Consider the following 25,699-nt stretch of genomic DNA (forward strand, 5'->3'; position numbering starts at 1 on the left):
GACTCCAGGTTCACCTTGTGGCATTTTAATTAATTGTTTGTTTGTTTATTTAGGATCCTCATTAGCTCCTGCATTGCAGGTGCTATTCTTCCTGAGGTGTTAATTGCTGTGTAAATCGTCCTTAGCAGTCCCCACTGATCATTACCAAAATGTCCCAGTTAGATTGTAAACGCCGTAAACCTGTTCCTTGTAAATCTTTACAATCGTTCACTGAAAGAACAAAGCAGGCCGGCCTTACAGCACGATCCTAATTTTCTTTAAAAATTGCCATTTTTCAGCTTTTAGCTCGCTAGCTCAAAGTTTGTTGTTGTTTCCTAACTTAGAAATCTATAGACGCACCCTAGCGGCAGCAAATGTAATTTGCAGCCAGGGGACGTGGGTCTGGCTTGTCAGGCTAGTTGTTTCCCGTATCAAAGGGATTTTAAGGAACAGCAACACACAGAGAGCGGAAGGTGAGGGGCAAATGTCAGGCTTGATCCTGGATATGTACTTCTGTTGATCCAGACTATACCAGACCAAGTAAGGCTGTAGCAGCAAAACCCCAGAGTGTGTCTTATTGAATTATAGCGCATTTCATTGCTTAGGAACTCAACTTTGAATTTGTAATTCCTATATTTGAACTTCTCTGGTGTGAGTATCATTACCAAGTGTGTGTATATTAGTCAGAAGAAAATCATATATTTAGGAACCTGCCGTTTTTATTGCTAAAGCATACCAAAAAAAAAGAGGCTTTAGAAACATTTAGTAGGCTAGAGCTTTAAATTGAGTACATTGACTTGACATCAACTGTGTGTCTGTTAATCATTCACTTTTTTATTAAACCACCAGCTGGAGGAGGCAATGGGAATGTTGTCGTAAGGTAGAAGAAGCATTATGGACAACACATGGGTACAATAGCAGCATTGGGATGGACAAAAAGACCAGTCAAACACACGCCTGCAAAGCATTCACATAATGGAAGGATGATAATCTTGTGTTCAGCCGAGGATGAAGTGTGTGTGAGAGGAAAAAGATAATGTGTGTGTAACAGAATATTGAAATAACCCAGTCACAGCTAGCGGATGTGTTTCCTGTTCCTGGGCTTTTGTACTTTCATCGTGCCTCTTGTTCTCCTGTCAGGCACTGAAGTCTGTGAAGCAGAGTATGAGTGTCCCAAGCACAATCTTAACAATCTGATCCTCGTTCATTGGCTGTACCTCTGGAGCGATTGTCCCTGCAGAGCAGGAGCGGGCCTGCTGCATCGGAGCACTTTCAAGTGAACAATTAACAACAACGAACACAGCTGCAAACAATGCAGAAGTACTCTCTGTCTGGTTATACAACCGAGACGCCCCTAATGGCTGAGCAGATGGAAAGGCTGTTTTTCCATGTGTGCTGTTTTCAGGGGGCCTTTACACACACACACACACACACACACACACACACACACACACACACACACACACACACACACACACACACACACACACACACACACACACACACACACACACACACACACACACACACACACACACACACACACACACACACATTGGATTACATGTGGAAACAGCGACCACCAGTGGTTACAAACTGCAACTGAATATTAAAAGAATTCAGCTGTCTGTAAGGTGGCCAGAAAACTTCCAGCACACAGTAGTACATAGAATGTTAATGAACAGGCCTGGAAGTGCAATCAAAGTAATTGTTTAGCGAAATAATTAAAATTCTACACCCCTACAGAAGTGTGTGTGTGTGTGTGTGTGTAGCTTTAGGAAAAATTCCAAGCAATACAGTATCTTCAAAATCATTCCTGTCTTTATGAGGTAAAACAATAAGGGCAAGAAGGTACTAAAGCAAAAAAAAAAAAAAAATCTAATAAAATAAAAATAAAAAAAAGAGTAGTTTAACATTTACACTTATTTGCTTTCTTGTCTAGAGTTAGATAAGAAGATTGAGACCACTCTAATGTCTGTATGTTAAATATGAAGCAGTAGCCAGGAGATGTTAGCTTAGCTTAGCTCAGTTTAGCATATACAGACTAAAAGATTACTAACTACTCCAGTCTCTCCAGAAGTCCAAGAAATAGTCATGTAACACTGTAAAAATCACAACTTTTTATGTGCAGAACATTAAGTTTAAAAACAACAAGTTGTGGTTTTTCGAGGGGGTTATGTGCCAGACTATTTCTTGGCCCGGAGCAGTGACTTCCTGGACTAATTAATGAGCTTTAGAGATGGTGGTAGGTGGATTTATTTAAACCGGTGGACCCCCCCCCCCCTAGTTTTTATGCTAGGCTAAGCTAACTGGCTGCTGACTGTAGCTTCATAACGTAAAGTAGAGAAACGAGAGTGGTATCAATCTTCTTGTCTGTCAGCAAGAACGCAATTTAGCTTATTTCCAGTAATGTCAAACTACTCTTTAATTGTGTGATCTTGAAATTGTGAGAAAAATAAGCATATATGGCTACAGTGTTTCTAAGATAAAATCAGTATAAATATCTGTTTAATAACATAACATTTGTGAGGAATATTTTAGATTTTGATCTGAATTAACTCAAGAATTATTAAACATGGATTATCTGCATTGTGTGGGGAGCCAAAACAAGTAAAGTCTAGTTTCTTTCACATTCACTGCTGTCAAAAAATAGCCTTTATATGAACTGAACTGCCGGCCTATGCTTTGTAGACACACATGCAAAATAAAAAATAAAATAAAAAAACACGTTCACACACATAAACAGTGGAAAGGCATAGCTGTGTATCATTCATGGACATGTTTAATGTCGAGGTTACTTTTTGTGACGTTGATGATGCTCAACATGTTAGATGAGGTCATTAATACTGTGCAATTATCAAGTTTGATTATGCTTAAAATTGGCAAAAAAAAATAAAAAATAAGACACATAGCCTCCACATGCATAGGTGCTTTGTTGACACTTCCACCACCTGGTAGCCCCCCCCCCCCACCCCCCTACACCGTGGTGAATAGTCCAGGCATCATTACTCCCACATGAACGTATAGTAGACGTGTTTGAGGTCAAAAACATGAAAGAGACAAGGAGAAAGAGAGACTGACTAAGGACAATTTTGCTTGTGGATGGCTGCAGTTTAGCATTTTTCAAAAAACAAATATACATATACATACAGTACATACATACAAATATATCTGTCAATTTATAATACAGTGATTTTTTTTATCATAATCATCTCTTAAATAAATTTCTGTTCATTGCACTTTGTTAAAATAATTAATTATATGATTTCTCTTAAAGGCAATAGTGTGATTGTTTAAAAGGTGAAAAAGATAGTGTACCATAAGCCTGATTTAGGATAATAGTAAAAATAACAAGATCTGTAATATACATACTGTATCTGTAAAAGACCCTCACCCCCTCATATACATGAATGGATGTTTGTCTCCATATATGTAGCATGTCCTTTTTGATATGACACGTTTGCCCCACGTACACCTTTGTGTACATGCTTGTGCATGCTCGTATGCCACTTTATGTCATATCATGTCTCCACGCATACATATATACATACAATATTATAAAATAAATAAATACAGGAAAACATTCTTGGTTCGTGGTTTAACGGATTCTTTCAAAGCGGTTTTTGGTGCAGTCTTTGACCAACCGTTCTCTCTGCTTGTTTGGGTTTGAGTCCTCGCTGATGGGATCAACAATGACTGAGCATCCCTGAAAGACTCACGGGTGGGGAAGCTGCATTTGTGTGTGTGTGTGTGTGTGTGTGTGTGCGTGTTCGTGTGCGAATGTGTGTGTATATGGGAATGTGACTGTTTGAATATGTGTGTATGTGAGCGAAAACAGTCTGTGTCCAGTGTTAGAAGGGGGGACCAAAGTCTTTGGCCTGAGGAGAAAATACAGCGAGTGTTGCGTTACGTTGTGTGTGTGTGTGTGTGGTTGTGTTTAGGGGAAAGGGACAGGGTTTGCATGCACTCTGTCGTCCTCTAGTCCAAGTCACCGCTATGAAAGTGTCAGATTGTCCCAAAATAGAAGCTCAGTCACAGGTACTGTCCGAGTGCACCCTCTGTAAGAGGGTGTAGTACAGCAGGGATTCTGACAGCGTTCAGGTTGGGGCGTTCAGGGTGACGCAGCACCCGTCTTCCCCACTGCCCCTCCATGAAAGGGTTCCACTGACTGACTGACTGACTGACTGACTGACTGACTGACCGGGGGCTACTGGTTGGAGCAGAACCCTCCACCCGCCTTCGCTTCCCCCATTTTCCCTCATCTCCATCTACGCCACCGCTCCGTGTGTCCACGAGACAGGGTGGAGGGTCGGGGTCTCCACCGGGCTCGGCGGGGGCTAGATGGGTCCCTCGTTGTGGGCGCTGTGGTTGCTCCTGCTGAGGCCCACACAGTTCTGCTGCTGGTTGAGCAGGTAGGAAGTCTCGTTGGCCACGGATACGGACACGGCAGGGGTGGTGCCAGTGGTGCTGGCTGTGGTGGTGACGACCGCGGGGGCCTCCACTCCATCGTGCAGCTCCGTCAGCGTGAGCTCGATCTTAGTGAACTCACTGTCTGTCGATTGGGGAGTTTTGTCCATCCGTGACGCCATTACCGCGTTCTGGTACTGTTGGCGTGTTACCTGGGAAAACAGAGGATGGAGGCATGATGAGGTCAATTGTCACAGCAGAGGGTTGGGCTTGATTGGGCTGGTAGGGCTGGTAGGTACCTGCAGGTCATCCCAGAGTGACCTGCCCGACAACCCTAGACTTGCCAAATCAGTATCTATATCAAATCTATATATCGCTTCTGAAAACGTATTTTTATCCTAAGCCTTTGTTTCATTTGTTCGCATGTGTGTATTTATGTGTGGTATGCTGGTTTGGGGATAAGTTTCAGAGGTGGCGCAAAGACAACCATGTCAGCTGTCAGCCGATTAGCACTCTAGTTTTGCTTAAATGCCCCAGAGTGATGTGGATGGATGTGTACACGAGGAAACATCTGATTGCAACAAGATACAAACTGATAAAACAGCTATCGTTCAAATTTATCTTTAACTTTAAGCATTAATTGAGTTGTTTGGCCATTTGGGGGCAGCAGAACAAAAGACAATATTGACATGTTATTATCACCTATTTACACATCCAGCAGCAACACTAGCATTCATTTGGAGTCGTATTTCAGGCCACCTGATGAATGTAAGTCCAATATTCCCTCTCTGTTAGCTCAGATTTCAGCCTCCAATAACTCTGGAGGGAAAAATCTCTTTAAGCTGCCTAAATCTTCCTCTATGTTAACCAGCTAGATGCTAACTGTGCTCGCTGTTTTATGCGTAGCAGGTAGTATACAGTTGTTTTAAGAGCTGCTGCGTCTTGAAAAAACACTGATGAGATGAATAAAGTGAAGCAAAACATTAACGTTACGGACCATAAAACCAAAACTGGGAGCTGAAAGACACTAAAACGATCCGTAGAGCTGAAGGGACCTGCAGAGCGGGCTTCAAAATCATTTTTATGCTACACTGACTTGTAGTAGGGAGAATGATGCCTCTGGCAGTCCCACTTTTGGGCCCTGATCGCCTGTTCTCGCACTGTGTAACTTTGGCGAGCGGGTACGATCTCCCACGAAGTGCATACCGCTTTACGGCACTACCACTGATTTTGGTGAAACTGGATGATATTTTTATGGACAAAATAGTTTTCTGGTTTTCTGTGATATCCTCCAGCTGCCTCGACTCTCAGGGATTTAGGGAGTTTCCTGATGGACAGAAAGCTTTACTCAGGCTAACCGCTAACTGCTGCTATCTGTTAGCTCAGTTAGCCGTGCTGCACGGGACTGGAAGGTCAAAGCACGGGGGGAGTGTTGATGTTTACACCGCTAGCACAGTAGCTTTGGACCGCTGGGAGGAGGAGGCTTTCAGCCCCGGGGCGGGGGGGAATGCTGGCGGCGCCAGTGTAGTGCCAGAACCGGAGCCGGGCAAGCGGGCAAACGGAACCGGGTTCAGCAGCCGCTACAGACATCATGGCAGAGGCGAAGAGACCGAAGAGGACGTTGACGGAGGAAGCTAAGAAGAGAAAAGGAGAGAGTGACCAAGCAAGAGGTCTTCGGGACAAGTGTAAATTTCGGACGGGCTTTTAGTTGTTGGCGAGAGCTTTGCGAAATAAAAGGCTGCAAGACAGATGGCGAGCTGACCATCTTGCTGTCGAACCAGTTAGTAATATTAGCTGGTTGGTTTAGTCTCGTGTTGTTGCACATGCTTTATGTTTGGCTGTGTTAGCAAAGTTGTCGACTCGCTAGTTTTCTTTTTTTTTAAGTAATGTAATCATCAAGAAATGCACGTTTACAGCGGTCTATATTTACGACAACGGTGTATAAATGAATTGCACTCTGAAAACTGTAGGGGCACTAAATTGCAAAGAAAAAAAAGTCCAGTGTTACGCAATGTTGCTTTAATTAATTTTTTTTATATAAAAAGATTGATAAGTGCAGCTTTAAACTCACCTGGTAATTCTATTTTATTTCTTTTAATAAAACTTTGTTGCCAAATTGATAAACAAATTGAAATATTCATTTGGGAATTCAGGGGATTAAAAAAATGGATATAAAATGAATTGATACATTATGGAAACTTTATTCTTTCCATAATGAATGATTCTTAATTTGATCAAATTATTGACACAAAGCTTTTAATTTGTACAGAATTTCATCAATCATTTGTTTTATTGTCCAAGTAAATACCAACTATTAAACTGCTTTGAAATGTGGTCTATGATTTATGGATTGATTTGTTGATTTGTCAGTCTTCACGTGTCAGATCTCTTATTAGACATTTTCATTAATCCCTTTTTAACAGTCTAATTAATGATTTACCAAGTAGCCATGTGCAAGAATCTTCTATATCAGCATCTATGTATACACATGAGCCTCAGTGTGCCTTCCTTGCTCATCTGTGTGTTCTCACCAGTGGTGGGAGAAGTATTCAGGTCCTTTACTTAAGTAAAAGTACTATTGCCACTCTGTTACAAGTAAAAGTCCTGCATTGAAAATGTTACTTAAGTTAAAGTATGTGAGTATCGTCAGGAAAATGTACTTTAAGTATTAAAAGTAAAAGTACGCAGAAAAATCCTCACATTTTAGAAACTGGAAATGATCCCAACAGTTCTGTCGATCAACCAAGTGTTCAATCAGCTTCAATCAGTTCAGCTGTACTTGTAGGCCTGTATACTGTTGGGTAGTTTAATTTATAATAAAACATTGTATTTTATAAACTACGTGTGTTTTGTGTGCAAAAGTCTGCTGTTAGATTAATGTAGTGGAGTAAAAAGTACTATTTTTCTCTCTGAAATGGAGTAGGAGCAGGAGTAGAAAGTGGCATGTAAACAAAAGACTCAAGTAAAGTACAAGTACCTCAAACTTGTACTTTAATACAGTACTTGAGTAAATGTACTTAGTTACATTCCCCCACTGGTTCTCACCTTTATAAACTGCAGGTCTGTGCGCGCTCTGACTGAGTAGTCAGGTACGTAGATCTGCAGGAAGGAGTTGAGCTGGTTGTTGCTGCTGCCGAGAGTCGGGGTGATGGCGTCTATACGGTCACTCCTGTTCAGGGAGTCTGAGTGGTTGAGTCCGAACGGCCGTGGAGGAGATTTATTTTCTGTAGCGAGGTGATAGAAGAGGAGAATACAGTTAGACTCCTAACCAGTAGTAATCCAAAAATATTTCCAACCTTTTAGCTTATTAGAGATTGTTTTCTTTGTGTTTCAGTGACTGTGTGTTTCTTTCACAACCAGAACTTATTAAAGCAACACTATGTAACTTTTCCCGCTTCGGTCCCCCTACAGGTTGTCTCATTGGAACCACAGCTGCAGCTTAAAGTTACATAGTGTTGCTTTAAGACATGCAGAAACAAAACAACCCCCAAAACTACATTCATACAGCAACAAAGACCGTCGTAGTCTACTCTCTGCTAGAACTCATTATAAGGGGATCCTCACACACTTCACGTGCTGGGCTGTCATCTACTCCGTATTCCTGTTGTTGTTTGTGTCTCTGGTGCTGTCATATCAGAGAGCAGAATTTGAGAACAAGGTGAGGACTGTGCAGGGTTAACGTGACCTTGTTTGGCTGTAAGAATTCGCAGCTCTCATTTTACACTCATTTTTAGCCACACCAGCAGGATGGCTCTGGATGGCCACGTTGGTCTGTTGGTCAGCCAGTCCACCACTTTGGTCCAGACAGAAATATCTCATTCACTATCAGATGAATGGCCATGGAATATGGTACAGATAGCTGTGGTGCCCCGACGATGAGTCCTCTTATTTTATATTTTTTGATCTAGTGCCACCATGAGGTTCACTTTTGGGGCTTTGCAATTACATTTCTTCACGACTATTACATGGATACTATTGCATTCCATCACCATTCCCCCACTGCTCTGACTTTTCTTCTAGATCACCAGGTCAAAATCATCAGGTAAAAAAAATGTCAATTTGTCCAATACTTTAATACTCCAATGTTTTATGCTTGATGTTTTCCCATCAACCACAGCTGTTCTTTGTTTAGTGCTAGCTGTGAGCATGTTAGCATGGCTGTAGATTCTCTTGTTAATAAACAGAGGTGCCAGTCATCAATCACTTGTTAGTCTTTCACATCCCTACTGCTCTGACACTTGCTATTCATCGATAGTTTTGTCTGGTGTGGCGCTCTACTTAATCATAGCCTGAACCTGTTAAAGCTTTAGTGCGTAACTGTTTGATATTATTGAACATGCGTTACATTCAAGCCATTGCCACAAAACTCTCTCTGTATTTCTCAGTATGACTATGTTCAGAAGATTGTGTCCTCCCCTGACTTTCCTGCGCAGAAGCTTGAGTGAAGATAATGACCTCTTCTGAAGAGTCCATCATCTTTTTTTAATCCCCCGTATCCTCCTTTACTACTAGCAACTGCTTGGAGGAGGGGTGGGGGCGGTGCACAATCACAAAAGGCTTGTATCATGTGGATTACTTAGAATTCCTCATGGGGGCGACAGAAACTACGCACTATAGCTTTAATCATCACAGTAGTAAGTACAGTACGTCATCTATTTAGACATCTTTTGCAGATTTTGATACCTACAGATACAAAAACTCTTGTGATGCACTACCTGCTCTAACTCACAATTTTCTCTAAAACTACTTGAGCTGCTCAACAGCTTCAGCAGCACCTGTGTATTAGTGACATTTTTCAGTGTTTAAGTGTTAGACATAAGCAAAGATGCTTGCTGTGATGTATGGAAATCTAATTTCTACGTAAAGCTTTAGGTGAGGGGAGGTTTTAATACAGCAGGTATTGAGTCAGTGGTCTCCAGTGATGCTGCTTCCATCAATGTGCGACCACATACAAGACTTGTTCTGTTTTTTTTTTTTTCTTGGTTTTTTTAATTAAAGCCAGATTATGTTTTCCACTTCTTAAAGAAGCCTAGTGAAAATCACACACAACAAAGTGGAAACGGCTTGGCCAACGCTAATGCTACTACGCGACTGGAATGTATGTAATCCCATGTTGGAGTATGTGTGTGTGTGTGTGTGTGTGTGTGTGTGTGTGTGTGTGTGTGTGTGTGTGTGTGTGTGTGTGTGTGTGTGTGTGTGTGTGTGTGTGTGTGTGTGTGCTTGGACCGAGCGCAGTGGGCCAAAGACCTGGCATGTGAACTCTTGCGGATTAGTACTCCACTTTCTAGGGGCCGCAGGGGTCAGGTCAAAACAAAAAGACAAAGGTGTGTTAAGGAGACACACATAATGCATTTACGTACATGCAGACACACTCAAACGCAGCGGGGCGCCAAACTGGGTGGAAATAAAAAATGTTTAGAGGTGCACTGCAGTTCACTGCTAAAGAGAGGAATAGAGCATATTTGTTCAACTGCATTTCCGGATACATGTGGGTGTGTTTGTGTTTGTGGCAGCATGTCCGTAGTTATGTGTGTGCGCTTCGCGTACATGTGCCTGTGCATGTGAACATATGTGTATGTGCATGTCTTTGTATGTGCTCTCAGCGGTGTCCGGCAGGGGGCTGTAACTGTAGGTCTTGTTTATGTAGTCAGAGGGTTAAAGGTTAGGGGCGAGCAGGGCGGAGCCTGGGTCCGCTCTGGGGCCTCCAGTCTCTAACACCATTCAGCCACTTGACTAATGGCTCAGGGGATGAGGGTGTTAAGTCTCTGAATCGGTTTTCCTCTCTCCTGCTTTCTCTTTCACTTATACATGCATGAATATACAGTGCATGTTGCATTCGGGTATAAACAGACTTTCAGGCATCAACCCCTTTTTCTGGTCACAAAAAAACTACTCGACGATGAGGTTCAAAACGACCATACACAGAGCATGCAGGGTTAAACTTGGAAAACAATCTCAGTTTTTAGCACAAACGTGATTATTATTTTCAAAACTCTCACATCTTATTAGTAAACGGGATGGTATTAGTATGGTGTCATAAAAGGAAAAGGCAACAGTACCTGGAGATCCTGCTAATGATTCAGCCCTACTGACCACAAATGTACGAGACAGGGACAGAGGCACTGGGTGGGTGGGACAGAAAGAAGATACCAGATATGGAAAAAAAGAAGAAGAAAAGAAAGAGGAGAGTCTGTCAAAGTATAGACATAATCAGTGCACATACACACACACACACACACACACACACACACACACACACACACACACACACACACACACACACACATCTGGTAGAGAAGCATCAGCAACACTTGTCTTTTCATAAAGTATTTGATTTCGGAGCGCCTGCACACATGACAGGAAGGTCATTCTACTATTTCACCAGTAGGTGTCTCTCAGATCTCACCACCAATGTGAATCAGAAAGGTTGAAAAGGGCTGAGAATAGTACTGTAGTTTATGAATGAACTGAGAGGATCACTAGGTGACGCTTTTTCATGATGTCACTGCGGTATTCATAAACATTCATCGAAGAGAATGTAGGCTTTTAATCACAGAAGGTCCTGAACTGATCTGTACTTTGCCGGCTTGGTGACACAAAGGATAATGTGAATGCAGACAGTGGTGAAGGCAAGTTCTACATTTATTGCTGCTAAAATTATTTCTAATATCTTCACAATGTGTACTGATCTTGAAATTTGAACAAATACTATGTGTCTCAATACAAGTGTTGATAAAATACCAGCGTTCCCGAGAGAAAAACTGTCCTTTTTTTTAATTATACTTTAAGGAATGTAAACGTGTTTCTCTACAAAAGCCATTTTTTTATTCGACACAAGGAGCCAAAGTTCTCAAATGTTAAATGTTATCACAAGCACAAACAGAAGCAGCTGTACAATAACTTTGCTGAAACATAATACAGTCTAAAATTGGCAAAACTTGGCAAAAGAAATTGTCTGAGAAAAGAATAAATAAAAAGTAGTATTTTGGTACTTGACAGTTTTTGATACTTGGTGCTATGAATACATTATAGTCAATACCAAAAAAAGCAGTAAGGTTTGGTGCCCAGCTCTATTTGTGACTTGTTTTTATTGGAGCTACAGTGGAGTCCAATAGGAATGGCCTAGATCTTCATAAAAAAGAGAAGACCTGCATGCAAAGCTGCATTCTTATAGTTTACTCAAAAATAAATAACGTTATAATACAATGGGATATTTTCAGAATGTTTAACTGACAAAAATCTTTGTTATAACACTCTGAGAAACTTGACTTGACTTTGGACCAAACCCAGGTGGGCTGGTTAGAGATCTTACCTGGCGAGGCTGTCAGAGCCAGCATCCCATAGAAGGAGAACGGCCCCGCTTCAAACTTCATCCCCTCTTTTCCTGCCTCCACCTCCACTTTCCCCTGTGACGGAAAGATCCAGAGGCGACAAAGAGGTCAACAAACTATGCTCTTTAACTTTGTCCACATGTTAAACCAAGAATAATATATAATGATTATTACACTTCTTTTATTTCTAATTAACTCTCAATTGCACATTTTCAGTTTGGAGCATTAGTGCCTTGTTGTGTTAATTACCCTTTCTATCTAGGATTTCCACTAGAGCTTTAGAGTTACACTTTCACCCTATTCGAAATCTGCCACTTTTCCAGCTCAGATATATTTATTCTCCCTGCCCGCCACCCCCTCTTTCCTTTCCTTTCCTTTTTATGTTTTACTGCTTATAGAAAATCCATTCTTTAATGCAGGGGTCACCAACATGGTGCCCGCGGGCACCAGGTCGCCCCCAAGGACCACATGAGTAGCCCTCAGGCCTGTTCTACAAATGAAAATTGAATATTGATATTATCCGTTTCCCACCTTGTTCAGTCATTGTTGATAATTATTGTGAGAAATCATTAACATGATCAGTGTCTTCACATAGATGAGTATCATTAATCATTAATAATCATATTAAACTAATTAAACTGAGCACATTTGTTATCAAACTGGTAGCCCTTCGTATGACTCAATACCCATGAAGTAGCTCTGAGTTTCAAAAAGGTTTGGTGACCCCTGCTTTAATGTAACTATATGTAATTAAATGATTTACGGTAGCTAGACCGGCTCTATAGTCACACATTCTTATGGGTCACAGATTTCGGCGTAACACCGGAAAAGCCTGTGTGAGTGAGTGATCTTTATATAGGCCTAATTGTATTTTAATTTTATTGTCATAGTTATTTGTTGTAGTTATGGCTGATACTGGGGCAGGACCATTACAGAAAAGAAGGAAATTAAACAAAGAACAACTAAAAGCTAAAAGTGAAAGTGAAAGACGACGGCGAAACCCCGAGTCACACTCAGTCGGGCTTTCAACAGATGGAGACAATTACGGGATTGTAAATGATTCATAAAATAACTTTACAATGCGCAATGTTGTACGTCAGTGGCCTACATTAAATTACGTCCGACTTCCATTTAGTTTTTATTTCTTTTCCCTATACTTGTGTAAAGCGCCCGTGGGTTTCATGAAATGCGCCATATAAGTCGAATTAATTATTACGTTGGTTGCTACAACAAACTCTTAAAGGACAATTCCAGCCAATTTTTACGTTAATCTGAACAGGGCGAGCTACCTACCGGCAGGATCGAGACAGGGTAGGTGAATTTAAACAATGTCTGAGTTGAAAACGCATCTTGTTGTCACGTAAGGGCCCTGTTCATGTTGCACAGACATTTTAATTGCATTTTGTGTCTAAAACTTGCCCCGACAACTGCCGTTTTAGCTCAGTGGAAGCTTATAGAGGTAGCTGCAGGAACTCCAGTTTTCTAGGACCGATTCAGGTTGGGTTTTTTTAAATCGTAAGTACTCGCATATTTATAGCGATCAAGATTAACGCAAAAATTGGCCGGAATTCTCCTTTAATGCTTTGGCTCGTGACACAGTGACAGTGATACACGGTTTAGCTCACGATAGGCTACATCCAAAGTAGGCTAAGTTACTGTATGCAACACTTATAATGCAGAAATGCACCTGTAACGTATTATCTTATTGTAAATGATTGCAAAATATTCATCGCAATGATGTGACCTCCCGGGTAACGCTAACTCAGTAATCTACAGTGGGGCAATACAGCACCATAAAGAAAAGATCTTAACGACAGCAGGTGTGGTAAAAACACTACCGCTTTTGTCCAAAGTGGCCGCTAGAATCAACACAAACTGAAAGTTACATATATCCACTTTAAAAGGTGCTCTAAGCGATGTTGGGTGATGTCACTTCTTGTTGACGTTCGAAGTATTGTCAAACAAAACGGAGGTTAGCTCGACCCTCCCTCCTCCTCATCCCGTCCCCTCCCCTTCCACGCATTAACCCCCCAACCCCCGAATCCTTCTTGTCGGTTATTGGCTGGAACACTGTTATGTTTCGTGGTGCAGGTTGCCACAGTTTATGTTTATGTTGCCGTTTGTGGAGCCTGGGCTGTCTACAGAGACCACATTTTTTTTACAGTGTGTTCAGGGGACAGGCAGCTAGCGGATAGTGAGGATATGTTTGCTGTATGTGAGAAAAAATGTTGTAGCCTAAAAAATGCGTGACATCGCTTAGAGCACCTTTAATAGCTCCAAATCTCAATCCTTAAAGGAACACGCCGACTTTACACGCAGACAGGCTTGCTGCGAGCATATCACTCCGCCCAAGTACTATATTCTTCCGCCTGAGAATATAGTTCCCGGTTTGTTCACGGTTAGAAGATGGCTGTGTCTCATTTTACGTTGTTTTTTGTACACGCTGTGACTCACAACACAACATGTAAAATCACAACATGTAAATAGGAACATGTTGGCGTTATTTTGTCACTTATTCGGAGCAGTAGGATTACTGGAACCATTCACCTGCCTGTTCTGTGATGGGCTGATGCCGCTGGATCCGTCAGACAGCTTTACAGCACGCACAGAGATGAGAAGGGTATGTATCGACTTGTCTTACTCTGGGGGTTACGGTGAATAAGCTAAATTCCCAATAAGTCGGCGTGTTCCTTTAATGATAGTGACCCCACACCTCATTTGACCCAGGGCTTAGTGGACTGATAGGGGAAATATACAAAGTATGTGAATGTCAGTACTATATTTGTTATTCTATGTTGTATTTTCATAGATGACTTTCAACTCCACTTTAGCGCCAGTGATGTTAGACTTCCCCTGATCTTGAGCCTTTTTAAAGACTTGATACTCTCCTAAAGGCACTGACACACCAACCCGACAACCGACCGTTGGCAGAAAAGGCAGTCGGACTGATCAGTCTCCCCGAGTTAGTCAAAAAAGTGCCTCAGAACACACCGAAGCGATGCCAACTTGAGTGTACATTCTGCGCGTGCGTGAGACGTAATACGTCTCCATAACAGCAGGCGGTGCTAATCTGTATTGTCGCCCCAAAAAATTAAAACCGGCAGCTGATTGGACGAACACGTAACGTGGGTCTGGCTTCTCCTGAATTTCAAAGCCAGACCATAATGGCGGCTCGTTCGGAATATGATCTCGTATTTTACGAAAACAGTTCACCGAAACGTGTTTCTGAAAACATTTTAAGCGAGAAATAGGCTGTGCAGTTGCTGAATCTGTCTTCATTTCAGATCGACAAAGGTCAGTTTAAAAGATTTTCGTCAGATTTTGAGAGGCGCTCGTCGCTTATCCCACTCGTCATTTCCGGTAATTGGTCATTGAGTCCGACTGCCCACTGGCCGATTCAACAAGTCAAATCGGCATGAACCTTCATGTAGCCTTATAGTTTGAAAACTTGTTTTGATCCCCTTTTGAATAAATAGTTGTAACTCTATCGCAGGATTTCTTGTAGGTGTTTGCAGAGAGACAGAGTGTCAGCGAGAAAAGAGAGGTACGGGTATACAGTAGCACTACTGATGCTCTACTGTCTGAAATTTGATTCATTTATAACATAAAAACACAGAATTACATATATTTCACTTTCTATTTGTGGTGTTTCTAATTAGAACTGACACTGCTGCAATCAATCAGTACAGTACATAATTTTCTTCATACCTACATTGTTTCAGTATATTTTGAAGTGTTATAGCAAGTGTCTTTGGCCAGACATTTGTATTATTAATGAAATGTTTATCTGGCGTTGTTGCATTCTTCAATAGAAACTGCCTTGCAGCACAGTCATACCATGCATACCTTTTTAGGACGTGTGACCCCTGTGAGGGACAAACTTGCAGTAAAGCTCTTAGATGAATGGCTATACTGTAAAAAACTGTGGGAACAAGGAAGACAATAGCTTGTAGTACTAACAGCAGGATGTCCCTGTCTTCAATTTGTTTAGTGTAATGTATAGTGTAGTTTGGTTAGGGTACGAATATTTTCTTAACAAATGAAATATTGTTCTTTAGTGACATAAATTCATGTTGTGCTGTAACTCGTGGGTCATTGGCAGTAAAGCCTGTTTTATGGTTCTGCGGAGGCTCCACGCAGAGCTTTCGCCATAGCCTACGTAAGTGGCCTGATGTTTATACTTGTGCGCTGGTGTGTGCGTCGAGCCGGCATGTGTGTGTGTGTGTGTGTGTGTGTGTGTGTGTGTGTGTGGGGAATGGATGATAGAGCGAGGGAGAAGTTAGAGAGTGACGGCAATTAGCTTTGGAGCGAGTACCAACTCTAGAGTCATAGTGAGAGAAACAAAGTGTCTCCCTTGTGCTTTCTGACCACGGTGGGATATCTTTAGCAGGAAAAGTTAACCCTCTCCTTGATATGTTGTTTATGGAGAAGGAGAACCAGGAAATGAGTTGAGGGAAATGCAACGCTACCCAGTCACGGCCGAGCGATGTGCGTCGCTGCGACGTGTAGTTAAATTTTTTGAGAGGTGAACGTCAGGCCACAGCGGGGGTATGCCGTCGATTCGACGTAGAAGCATAAAACAGCCTTAAGTCCTTCACTTTGCACCTCATTGTGTCCACATACCTGCATTATGAGGATGAAATAATCAACGGGCTTGTTCCTGTGGAAGAGGTAGTGCTCCGGTGCCCGCTTGTTCTTCTCATCATATTTCAGCTCCTGGATGACGTTGGGGTGCTTCAGCAAGCGCAGCAGAATCTTTTCTGACATTTGCGCCGGTGCGAACGGCTCGACCTCTGAAGAACCAATGAGAGACAGGGCGGGAGACTGTGAGGAATTTGAAGGTAAGGCAAGGCAGCTTTATTTGCATAGCACATTTCAGCAACAGGGCAGTTCAAAGTGCTTTACATAAAACATTAAAGAGCAATAAAAAAATGTAAACGGATAAAATACGAGATTTTAGGACGCTAGTATGGGACAATGTATAAGCTGTTGCTCTAATCCACCCGCAATCCTTTGCCGTTCCAATGCCGTCTTACTTTTTAATTCTCTTTAGAATTTTTGAAGCAAATATTATAGCCCAGCACACATAGACATGGGGCTGATATCAATATCAACATTTATGGAATTACTGTAATTGTTGGGGTTTTGGAAATTATAGAGTGTGGTCTAGACCTACTCTATCTGTAAAGTGTCTCGAGATAACTCTTGTTATGATTTGATACTATAAATAAATTGAAATTGAATTGAAATTTAAATTTAAAAGTAAAGTCAGAGATATATTGGCTCATATTATTTATATTTACACAGCAAATGATTGATTTTTTTTTTATAATCAGAAATTACATTTAAGTGTTGTACGATACAAGAAATAATGTCACCTTTCACAATAATTGTGATGAACATTTTTCACTAATTTCTGACATTTTATTGACTTGAACATCCAAATAAAAAATCACTCCACAAACTGATTTGTTCTTAAGTGGCACTTTTGAGCCATTTAGGTGAATTTGTGGCATTCACCAATTTTCTTGCATTTAAGACTTTTCTCTTAGGTAAGAACAAAATTCACAAGTTGAACAGAGCTCTCGTACAAGTCGCGTACAGACAGTATGACTCTCTCGACAGGAGGAAAGCAAACTCTGTTGACTTTAACAATGCCTCTCTGTCACTGTCTCAATAAAAATATATAGCCTTAGCCTTATATAGCAATTTCAGGGATGTTGATTGCGCTAATAATAAAAATCTCATGAATGCGCACCATCTCTTGAACTGGCAATTTATGACAAGATTGTGCAGATGAGATAGTCTGGTGAATCTGATTTGAAACCATCACACAAAAAAGTATGAGAAGTTATGAAATTAGAAATTAGTTTCTACATATTGGAATTTCACAATTGTTATACTATTCTACTCTGTATATATGATACCTATTGCATGTCTGTCCATCGTGGTAGAGGGATCTCTCCTTTGCTGCTCTTCTTTTTGTCCAATAAAAGGGTTTTATTTTTATTTATTTATTTATTTATTTATCTGTCTTAGCGAACTAACATACAAACCAAAAACTAATTTATAACTTATAACACTCATTTATAACACTGTATCCACATTGTGACTGATCTGCTTCAACCACCTAATGGGCCAATCAGCTCCTTCAACTACTGAGCGGCGGTGATATGTGTCAGCTGGCTGCTGGCTCCACCACCAGGAACTAAACTCCCTAATAGCCTTTAGAGGAACTTAATCAACGCTTAGCTGCTAGGTCAAAGTTCTGAAGCAAATCCAACTGCAATGAAGCATATTCACCTACTGCTGCTGCTGCTGCTGCTGTAGTAGTGTTTGGATATGCTGCAGCCTTGTTCAGAAATCAATTTCCCAAGAGAAAGCGGGTGAAATATTTCACATTTTACACTAAGTATGTCGACTTGTGTGAGAACCCCGATCATAGGCCAAAAATGCTGGATGTGATGTCACTGAGGAACGTGTGTAAGCAAACAGGGTGGTGTTTTTAAAGCTGTGAGCTAAGATCTCAACATGTAACCTCCAGTGCATGAAACGCAAGCAAATAGATGCCTGCGTTTTTTTGGGGATCTGCACGCAGTCTGCACAGACATCCCGTGCTGCACTCCCGAGAGGCCTTCCACCTCTTCACACACACACACACACACACACACACACACACACACACATACACACACACACACACACACACACACAAACCAACACACTTGTTGTGAGTCCTCTCACAACTCATTCCCTCACACACACCAACAACAGATACTCATTCTACACACATACTCACTCCTCCCTACACCCACTTGCCCCAAAACTCAAAGCCCATACGGGCACATGCACACACAAACAACTCACACATACACACACACACACTTTCCCCACAGTGAGGGGTTGAGGGCACACTGGGGGAAGTCAAGCAGCAACGCAGCCCACTTGCCTGTTGCTAGGAAACGCAGGGTAGCCAGCAGAAGCTGAGGTGATATTTTAACCTTCATTTCATTGTCGGTAGGCTTGAAGGCCGAGAAATCCTGCTTCCTTTCCCGATGGGTGATTTTCTTCTTCGTCTTGTTGTCAGCTGAGGAGGGGAAAATGAAAAGTCGAGCGTAAGACACAGTTCAACAGGAAAAGGTCGATCTACGCCACTCCACAGATAGTGAGCTCGTCCTCCAGGGTCATAGGGTGACTAAACTTGAGTTACCCAAAGCTTATTGCTTTTTCCGGAAATGTAGCTGTGGTGTTCTTCTCAGAACTAAAAGAGAGCTATAGGGGGCTACATTGTTAGCTTACCACATTCTTAGAATTACTTAAAGCCATATGTATTAGGGCAACAAATAGACTGGCACATACTCCATGTCTGCAGGCCTTTACCATCAGAGGTATAGCAGTATAGTCATCTCATGGTTTGGTATGGTACACTATGTGCCCTATACGTTAATAAATGAGTCAAATAAATTGTGACTGTACAAAATGAATTCCTCCCTGGGAAATTATGATAAAAAAAACTTTCACCATTGTTACTTGTTTAGGTTTAGGTGCCCACACAAGTAAGAGAATATAATCTTAAATGACAAATATAAAGCAATTCTTTATCTACATAGAATTGAAGAGCAATATTCTCTAAAACACATTTAAACATTGTCACACAAACTGATTTTCCATTTCTGGATTAGGATGAAAGCATTTTTAAAGCTGATATGATCATTATTTTTTGGTGTGATGGGAAAGGTTCTTCCTCGTTTTAGCATCTTTCAGCTCATTGTTTTGGTTTTCCTGTTGCAACTGTATTGTTTTGGTTCACTCTCTGCAATCTCATCATCGTTGTTTCCAGATGCAGCAGGCAGCTGACTTCAGCAACAAATCTATAAAAACCAAGAGTACACTACCTGCTCAGCCCCAAACGGCAGAGCGTCATAGTTGCTAGCTGGTGAACATTTATTAGCTAAAGAGACAGATATTTTCTCAAGAGTTGGTGGAGGGCAGACCAGAGCTACAAAGAGAGATAATCTTGGATTACATTTGTCAGGTGGACACAAACACAACTCCAAATCAATGCTAATGTCTGACAGTTCAATGTTAACTGAGGACATTTTAAAGCTTTAGTGCGACACTTTTTGATATTAATGAACGTCTGTTACATTCAAGCCATGGCCAAATGAGTGGCTACAAAGCTAATTAAGAGTATCAGGTCCACACAACTCTCTCTGTATTTCTCAGTATGGCTATGTTCAGAAGATTGTGTCCTCCTTGGCTACTAGCAACTGCGTGGAGGAGGGGTGGGGGTGGTGCGCGATCACGGAAGGCTTGTATCATGTGGAACGCGCCAACAGTTTTGTTGTCATTACTTAGAATTCCTCATGGGGGAGACAGAAGCTACGCACTATAGCTTTAAAGTAACATTTAACATTTGTTTGTTTTTGTCTACTTTGGACAACTGTTGTAAAGTCAAGGTTGACGTAAATCATGTATTGTTAGTTGTTATGGCTAATGTGTTAGCAATCAGTTTCTGTTTACACCTCCAGCAGACATGGAGCAACACCAACATTCATTTACTAAATGCTCCATTATGTTCACCAGCTAGTCGTGCCCTGTGTCTGATTGCTGTTTGGTGCTGAGCAGGTAGTGTAGTGTGGAAAATGTGTCTACGAAAACCAAAATAATGCCCTGAAAGAAGCTAAAACACTCCATAAAGCGGAAACAAACTACAGGATCAACTGTCACATTACGTGTAGTCATTTGAGCCTTCGTTAATAATAAAATAATGACTGGTGCAGGTTTATTATGCACTTTATTTGGCGTTTAACGTATGTAAACAACAATTAGCACCATTCAGAATTAACAACTGATCAGATTTAGTTAAAATTGAAATCAATTTTCAGCTCCTCAATGCCTTTTGTCCCATTTTTGTATTATGATATATTGTGCCATGGCCATAAAACATTTGTCAAAGCCTATGCTAGTGTTTATTTGAAAGCCCCTGCAAATAAAAAAAAGCATATTTAGATATATTTACTGCATGAGTTAGACCCACATTAAGTTGGTTTAAATGGACACAGTTTAGCAAGTCATGGATTTTAGACTGATGCTCTTACTGTGACAGGCTGGAGGTGCCTTGAGTTCTTACAGTCTAAGGAGGTATGAGCTTCGAGAAGGGGAACCTACTGTACAAGTCAGTCTCGTCCAGGATCTCTGACTTGATGATCTCTTCAATAACGTCCTCCAGGGTGACAATACCCAGAACTTCATAGAAAGGGTCTCCCTCACCCTCATTGTTCACCCTCTGAACTATGGCCAGGTGGGATTTTCCTAGCAAACACACACACACACACACACACACACACACACACACGCACACACGCACGCACGCACCCACGCACATGCGCGCACACACACACACACACACACACACACACACACACACACACACACACACACACAGATACACAAAAAGGTTATAAAGTTAGGGCCATGTAATGATAAAGGGAGTTAAATATAGGTCAGGCATGATGGATGATGGAGGTACAAGGGAGCAATCATGTAGCAATTTCACATGTATAATAGATACATATGTTATCCATGGTATTTTATACTTTGAAATAGGAACAATAAATCACTCATGTCAGATAGTGTTGTGAATGTCATAACACTGAGGCTGCAGTATTGCAGCAGTCTGACAGTCCAGATCAGCGACAGGGCAGGTGACACCAAGTGATCTGAAGTACAAACTGTTCTCCGTATCAGTTAAATGACCAAGGATGCAGGGCAATGGTAGTTCAAGTGTTAACAGTGCCATCAGAAACTCAAACAGCCAGACAGACAGTCCTACATTTCATCATGGGTCCCCTCAGCCCTCCCTCTCTCCACATCTGTGTTCCCAGGACCCTCCCGTGAGCTGTACCAACTGGAAAAAAAATAGAAAAGAAACAAACTGCCGTGTATGCAGAGAATACTGTCAAGCAAAACGCTAAACAAATTCTTTGCCTTTTCTCAGCTTGTGATCATTTAAAAGGAATTTTCCAGAGGCCCAGGCTAATATTAGCCCCTGCAAAATGAAGTTTCCATTCCGCCCCGGCGATATTCTCACCGAGCGAATGAACAGACCAGGCGAAGCCTCCGCTGTGTGATCAGATTGTCTCGAAATGGGCCGTTTGCATGCAGTTACACCTTGGCGTAAATAATTGAGGACGTCAGTGTGCTTACGTGTACGTGTGCATGCACGTGTGTCAGAGTGCATGAGTGTATGGGTGCACGAGTGTGTGTGTTTATTTCTGGAGAACAAAAGTACATTACTGAGTCAGTGCTCACATGCTGTTTCAGCTAATGTTGGCTGCTTTGGTGCAGGCAAGCACAGACTGAGAGGACTGATCACCAAGAGTTTTATAGCACTGCAGCTCTCTGTTTCCGTGGGACAGCACACTGATGTGCAGTATATAGAGCCTGAGAATCCCAATGTGAGCATTAGATGCAGAATTGATGCATCAAGAAATATACTCAGGTTACACCTAATAGGCTGGCAGGGTAAAGATCCCCAAAGAGTGGTATCAATAATGTAAAAAACAGAAATCCATCATAACAAAGAGTCTGCAAATGGCAGGAAATATTTAAGCTCTTATTTTCAAAGTGTCCAATAACAGTAGAGTCTTTCTGTTAAGATGTCAATGAAAACTTGAGCATGTTGCTTTATCACTGAGGGTTGGGTTGAACTAGGACAGACATAAATGGAGCCTCGGTGGATTAAAGCAATCAGGTCTCAGAAGTCCTTGAGCAAGCAATTACTCTAAACTGCCCAGGGAGGGAAAGGCAAATGGAGTGGCCAGCAAAGCACAGTACAGTAAAACAGATCAATGCTCACTTCCTTCTCTTTAATGGCACCCACTCCACCCATGTCAGGTTTATAAACAAAGCTTCCAGATTAAGGATCCAGGCAAAGAATGTCGACTTTAATGTCACTTCAATCTTAAACATGTGAACTGCACATATTCAGGAAATATGCCAGTGAAGTGAGATCATTTAATTTTAAATTATTCGTTTTGGGGCAGCCTCTAGGTCACTTGGTAGAGCGTGGGCCCCATGTAGGCTCAACCTGAGGCCCTTTGCTGCATGTCATGTCCCCTCTCTCTCCCCCATATCCTGTCTCTCTTAAGCTGTTCTTATAAAGGAAAAAGCCCTGAAGCCCTCTAATTATTTATTTCAGTGCAAATCAACTTGTTTTAAGATTTGTTTTGTACAAAGTAACATCGCAGTCTGCTGTACTTGTTTCTTGTCATTTAAAGGAACAGTGTAAAATGGCGGGAACTACACTAATTATCTTTCTTAGTCAGATGAGAAGTTCTACACCACTTTCATGTCTGTACGGTAAATATGAGGCTATCGTCGTAGCTTAGCTTAGTACAAATACTGGAAACAGAGGGAAACAGCTAGCCTGGCTAGAGACACCTCTAAAGCTAACTAATTAACATATTATATCTTGTTTGTTTATTCTGTGAAAGAAACCAAGTGTAAAAAGAACATGTTGTGGTTACAAGGGGGAGGGGGTATTTCTTGGTCCAGGACCAGTAACTTCTTGGAGTCCTGGAATCTTCAACTTAGGCACTATATTGAGCAATTAATGAAGGTAAATATTAACAAAAGTACTTGGATAGTATTTTACTAAATGTCTTCAGTTCATAGAGGCTTATGTTTTTAAAACTGTATAGTAGTCTACAACAAACAAAATGTAACTCATGGTATGTAAAACAAAAATGAGAAAAGAAAGGAAACCGAAGTATAACGAAAGAGGAATGGGAGAATCTATGTGAGCTACAATGCAAAAATTCAAATTCAGATCAAAAACACTTTTCATCACCTCCTTCAACAGCGGAGTTTACTTACAGGGGGTCAACTATTAGAGATGGCCCGTTGTAAGAGCTTCAACAGAGGACGCATTGGTCCCTAGTTACAAGAAAAGAAAAGAATGACACACAGGATAAAAAATGAATGGGAAGCTATTCAGTAGACATGACAGAGAAAAGCATGTTTATACAAAGTTATACAGAATGTTTTTTCTGGAGTCTGTCCAATGGGCTATAATGTAAGTAGAAAGGAATTTCATAAATTCCATGGATGAGACAGCAATGGGAAAACCATACACCCACCATCCCCTTTATACTATTCTATACAGTATATTTTCTATGGAAATCATTAGGCTAGATATTTAACTAATGCCATGTATTGAGCCAATATTTTTGCCACGCTGGTGCCATTTTACTTTGGTTTATGACCAAATACCTGCAGAACTAATGACATTCCCATCAGCCTCAGCTGTACTTTTTGTTGAGTGTTGCTAACACGCTAAACTAACATGTGACCATGGGATATGTATTACCTGCTAAACAGCATGTTAACATTGTCATTGTGAGCATGCTAGCAAGTGGATGTTACTGTGTAGCATTTAGCTCAAACCACCACTGAGCTTAAGTACAATCTCACAGACCCACCACCTTTTAAGCCTCTTTCACACATGCCCTGCAAAGCTGAAATTATCTAGACATTACTCAGCAGAGCTATATCTGCAAATGTCTGAATCAATAAGATCGGTCTTTACCCTGACTACAAGTCCAAGAGTCAGTAGGATTCATCTTCTGGGGAACATGAATGGCTGTACAAAATGTCATGGCAATCCATTCATAACAGTTGTTGAGATATATCAGTTTGGACCAAAGTTGTGGACTGACCGACAGACACAGCCATCCCTAGAGCCATGCTGCAAGCATGGGTAAATTCAAGAAGACCGCTGGATACAACTTCCATTTTGTAATTTATTTCTCTTTTTTCTCTCTTTCATGTATTTTAGGATGCTGGTCATTGGTACCATGTAACATACAGTGGTTGCTGAGCAAAGTAACAACTAGGGACTGATGCATATCAGACTACAGTGGATATTATGAATATTAGTCTTTATAGTGTTTTTAGAGTTGAGAATCATACAGCAGAATTGGACATTTGGTCCAACTCACACACTTTTCAAGGTAGATGGATATATAGGTTAGGATTCTTTATTGCTCTAAAAATATTACATTTATTTGCAGATACTTTTGTCTGTAGCAACATACAAAAAGTGCATTGAAAATTCAAATCAGCTTAATCAGCTGACCTTTATGAGCACCACAAGCCTCTAAAATGATGGTAGTTTCCAATGGGACTGTTTTATGTAAATAATGATCTAAAAGTTGCCAATTTACGAGCACTGTACCCATGTAAACTAATTTTCTGGTGTTCTCTAAAGTCTATTTAAAGTCTACTTTTGTCTCAATTTTACACACACACACACACACACACACACACACACACACACACACACACACACACTTTTGCATGCACACATCTTTTGCACAGTAGCCTTCACTCCACATTTTGTCTCAAAGTCCCACAAGATCAATGCATACTTTCCAGTTTCCCACAAACACAAAATACCACACAAGTGACAGCAAAAATGCAACTTCTATCTTCCATAAATATATATTACAAGACAATGACAGCCTGTTTATTCATAGCTCCTTAGCTGCTGTTATGGCAGTGGGTTTTGTGAGGGGGGACTGGAGGTAGAGTGGGGAGGCTGACCCTCTGGACCCTCTAGAGCCTGAAAGTTGGCAGCAGGCCACAGGGAGAGCGTGTCCTTGCTAGGACCAGTCGTCTGGGGTCCTATAAGCCACCACTGCTGCCTGACATCTGGGGCTGTCTAGGCTGAGGATAGATGCATGCTGGGTAGTCCAGCACATAGTCACACTGCACACATAGGGTAGGGGGTCAATTCACTTTCAATTTCATCCATTAGGGAAGCATGTTTTCTTTGGTCAAAAACAGAAATTGTGATTTCTAAAACAGTTCTGAGAATAATGGTTGTGTAATTACACCTGTAAATGGCATTTTCAGTTTACATTTGTGATTGGATGAAGTAAAACACACACACACACACACACACACACACACACACA

The 25,699-nt window shown here is 41.3% G+C and overlaps 1 protein-coding gene across 3 annotated transcripts in view; it reads right to left on the reverse strand.

The window, feature by feature from the left end:
• Nucleotides 1–791: 791 nt before the first annotated feature.
• Nucleotides 792–25,699, reverse strand: part of cnnm2b (cyclin and CBS domain divalent metal cation transport mediator 2b) — a 47,919-nt gene continuing 23,011 nt past the window's right edge. Inside the window, exons 2-8 of one of the 3 annotated variants that reach the window (XM_039810100.1) lie at nt 20,889–21,032; nt 18,667–18,804; nt 16,341–16,510; nt 11,699–11,792; nt 10,446–10,508; nt 7,432–7,610; nt 792–4,598 (exon numbers count right to left, since the gene is read on the reverse strand). In XM_039810100.1, the coding sequence (XP_039666034.1) occupies nt 4,317–4,598; nt 7,432–7,610; nt 10,446–10,508; nt 11,699–11,792; nt 16,341–16,510; nt 18,667–18,804; nt 20,889–21,032 (1,070 nt within the window). In that variant the 3' untranslated portion in view covers nt 792–4,316. Of the gene's footprint in view, nt 4,599–7,431; nt 7,611–10,445; nt 10,509–11,698; nt 11,793–16,340; nt 16,511–18,666; nt 18,805–20,888; nt 21,033–23,258; nt 23,319–23,597; nt 23,658–25,699 lie in introns of those variants that run through there. The other 2 variants (XM_039810110.1, XM_039810118.1) reach the window with 2 other exon arrangements.

The sequence above is a fragment of the Perca fluviatilis genome, chromosome 1 (genome assembly GCF_010015445.1).
Source record: "Perca fluviatilis chromosome 1, GENO_Pfluv_1.0, whole genome shotgun sequence".
NCBI lineage: Eukaryota > Metazoa > Chordata > Actinopteri > Perciformes > Percidae > Perca > Perca fluviatilis.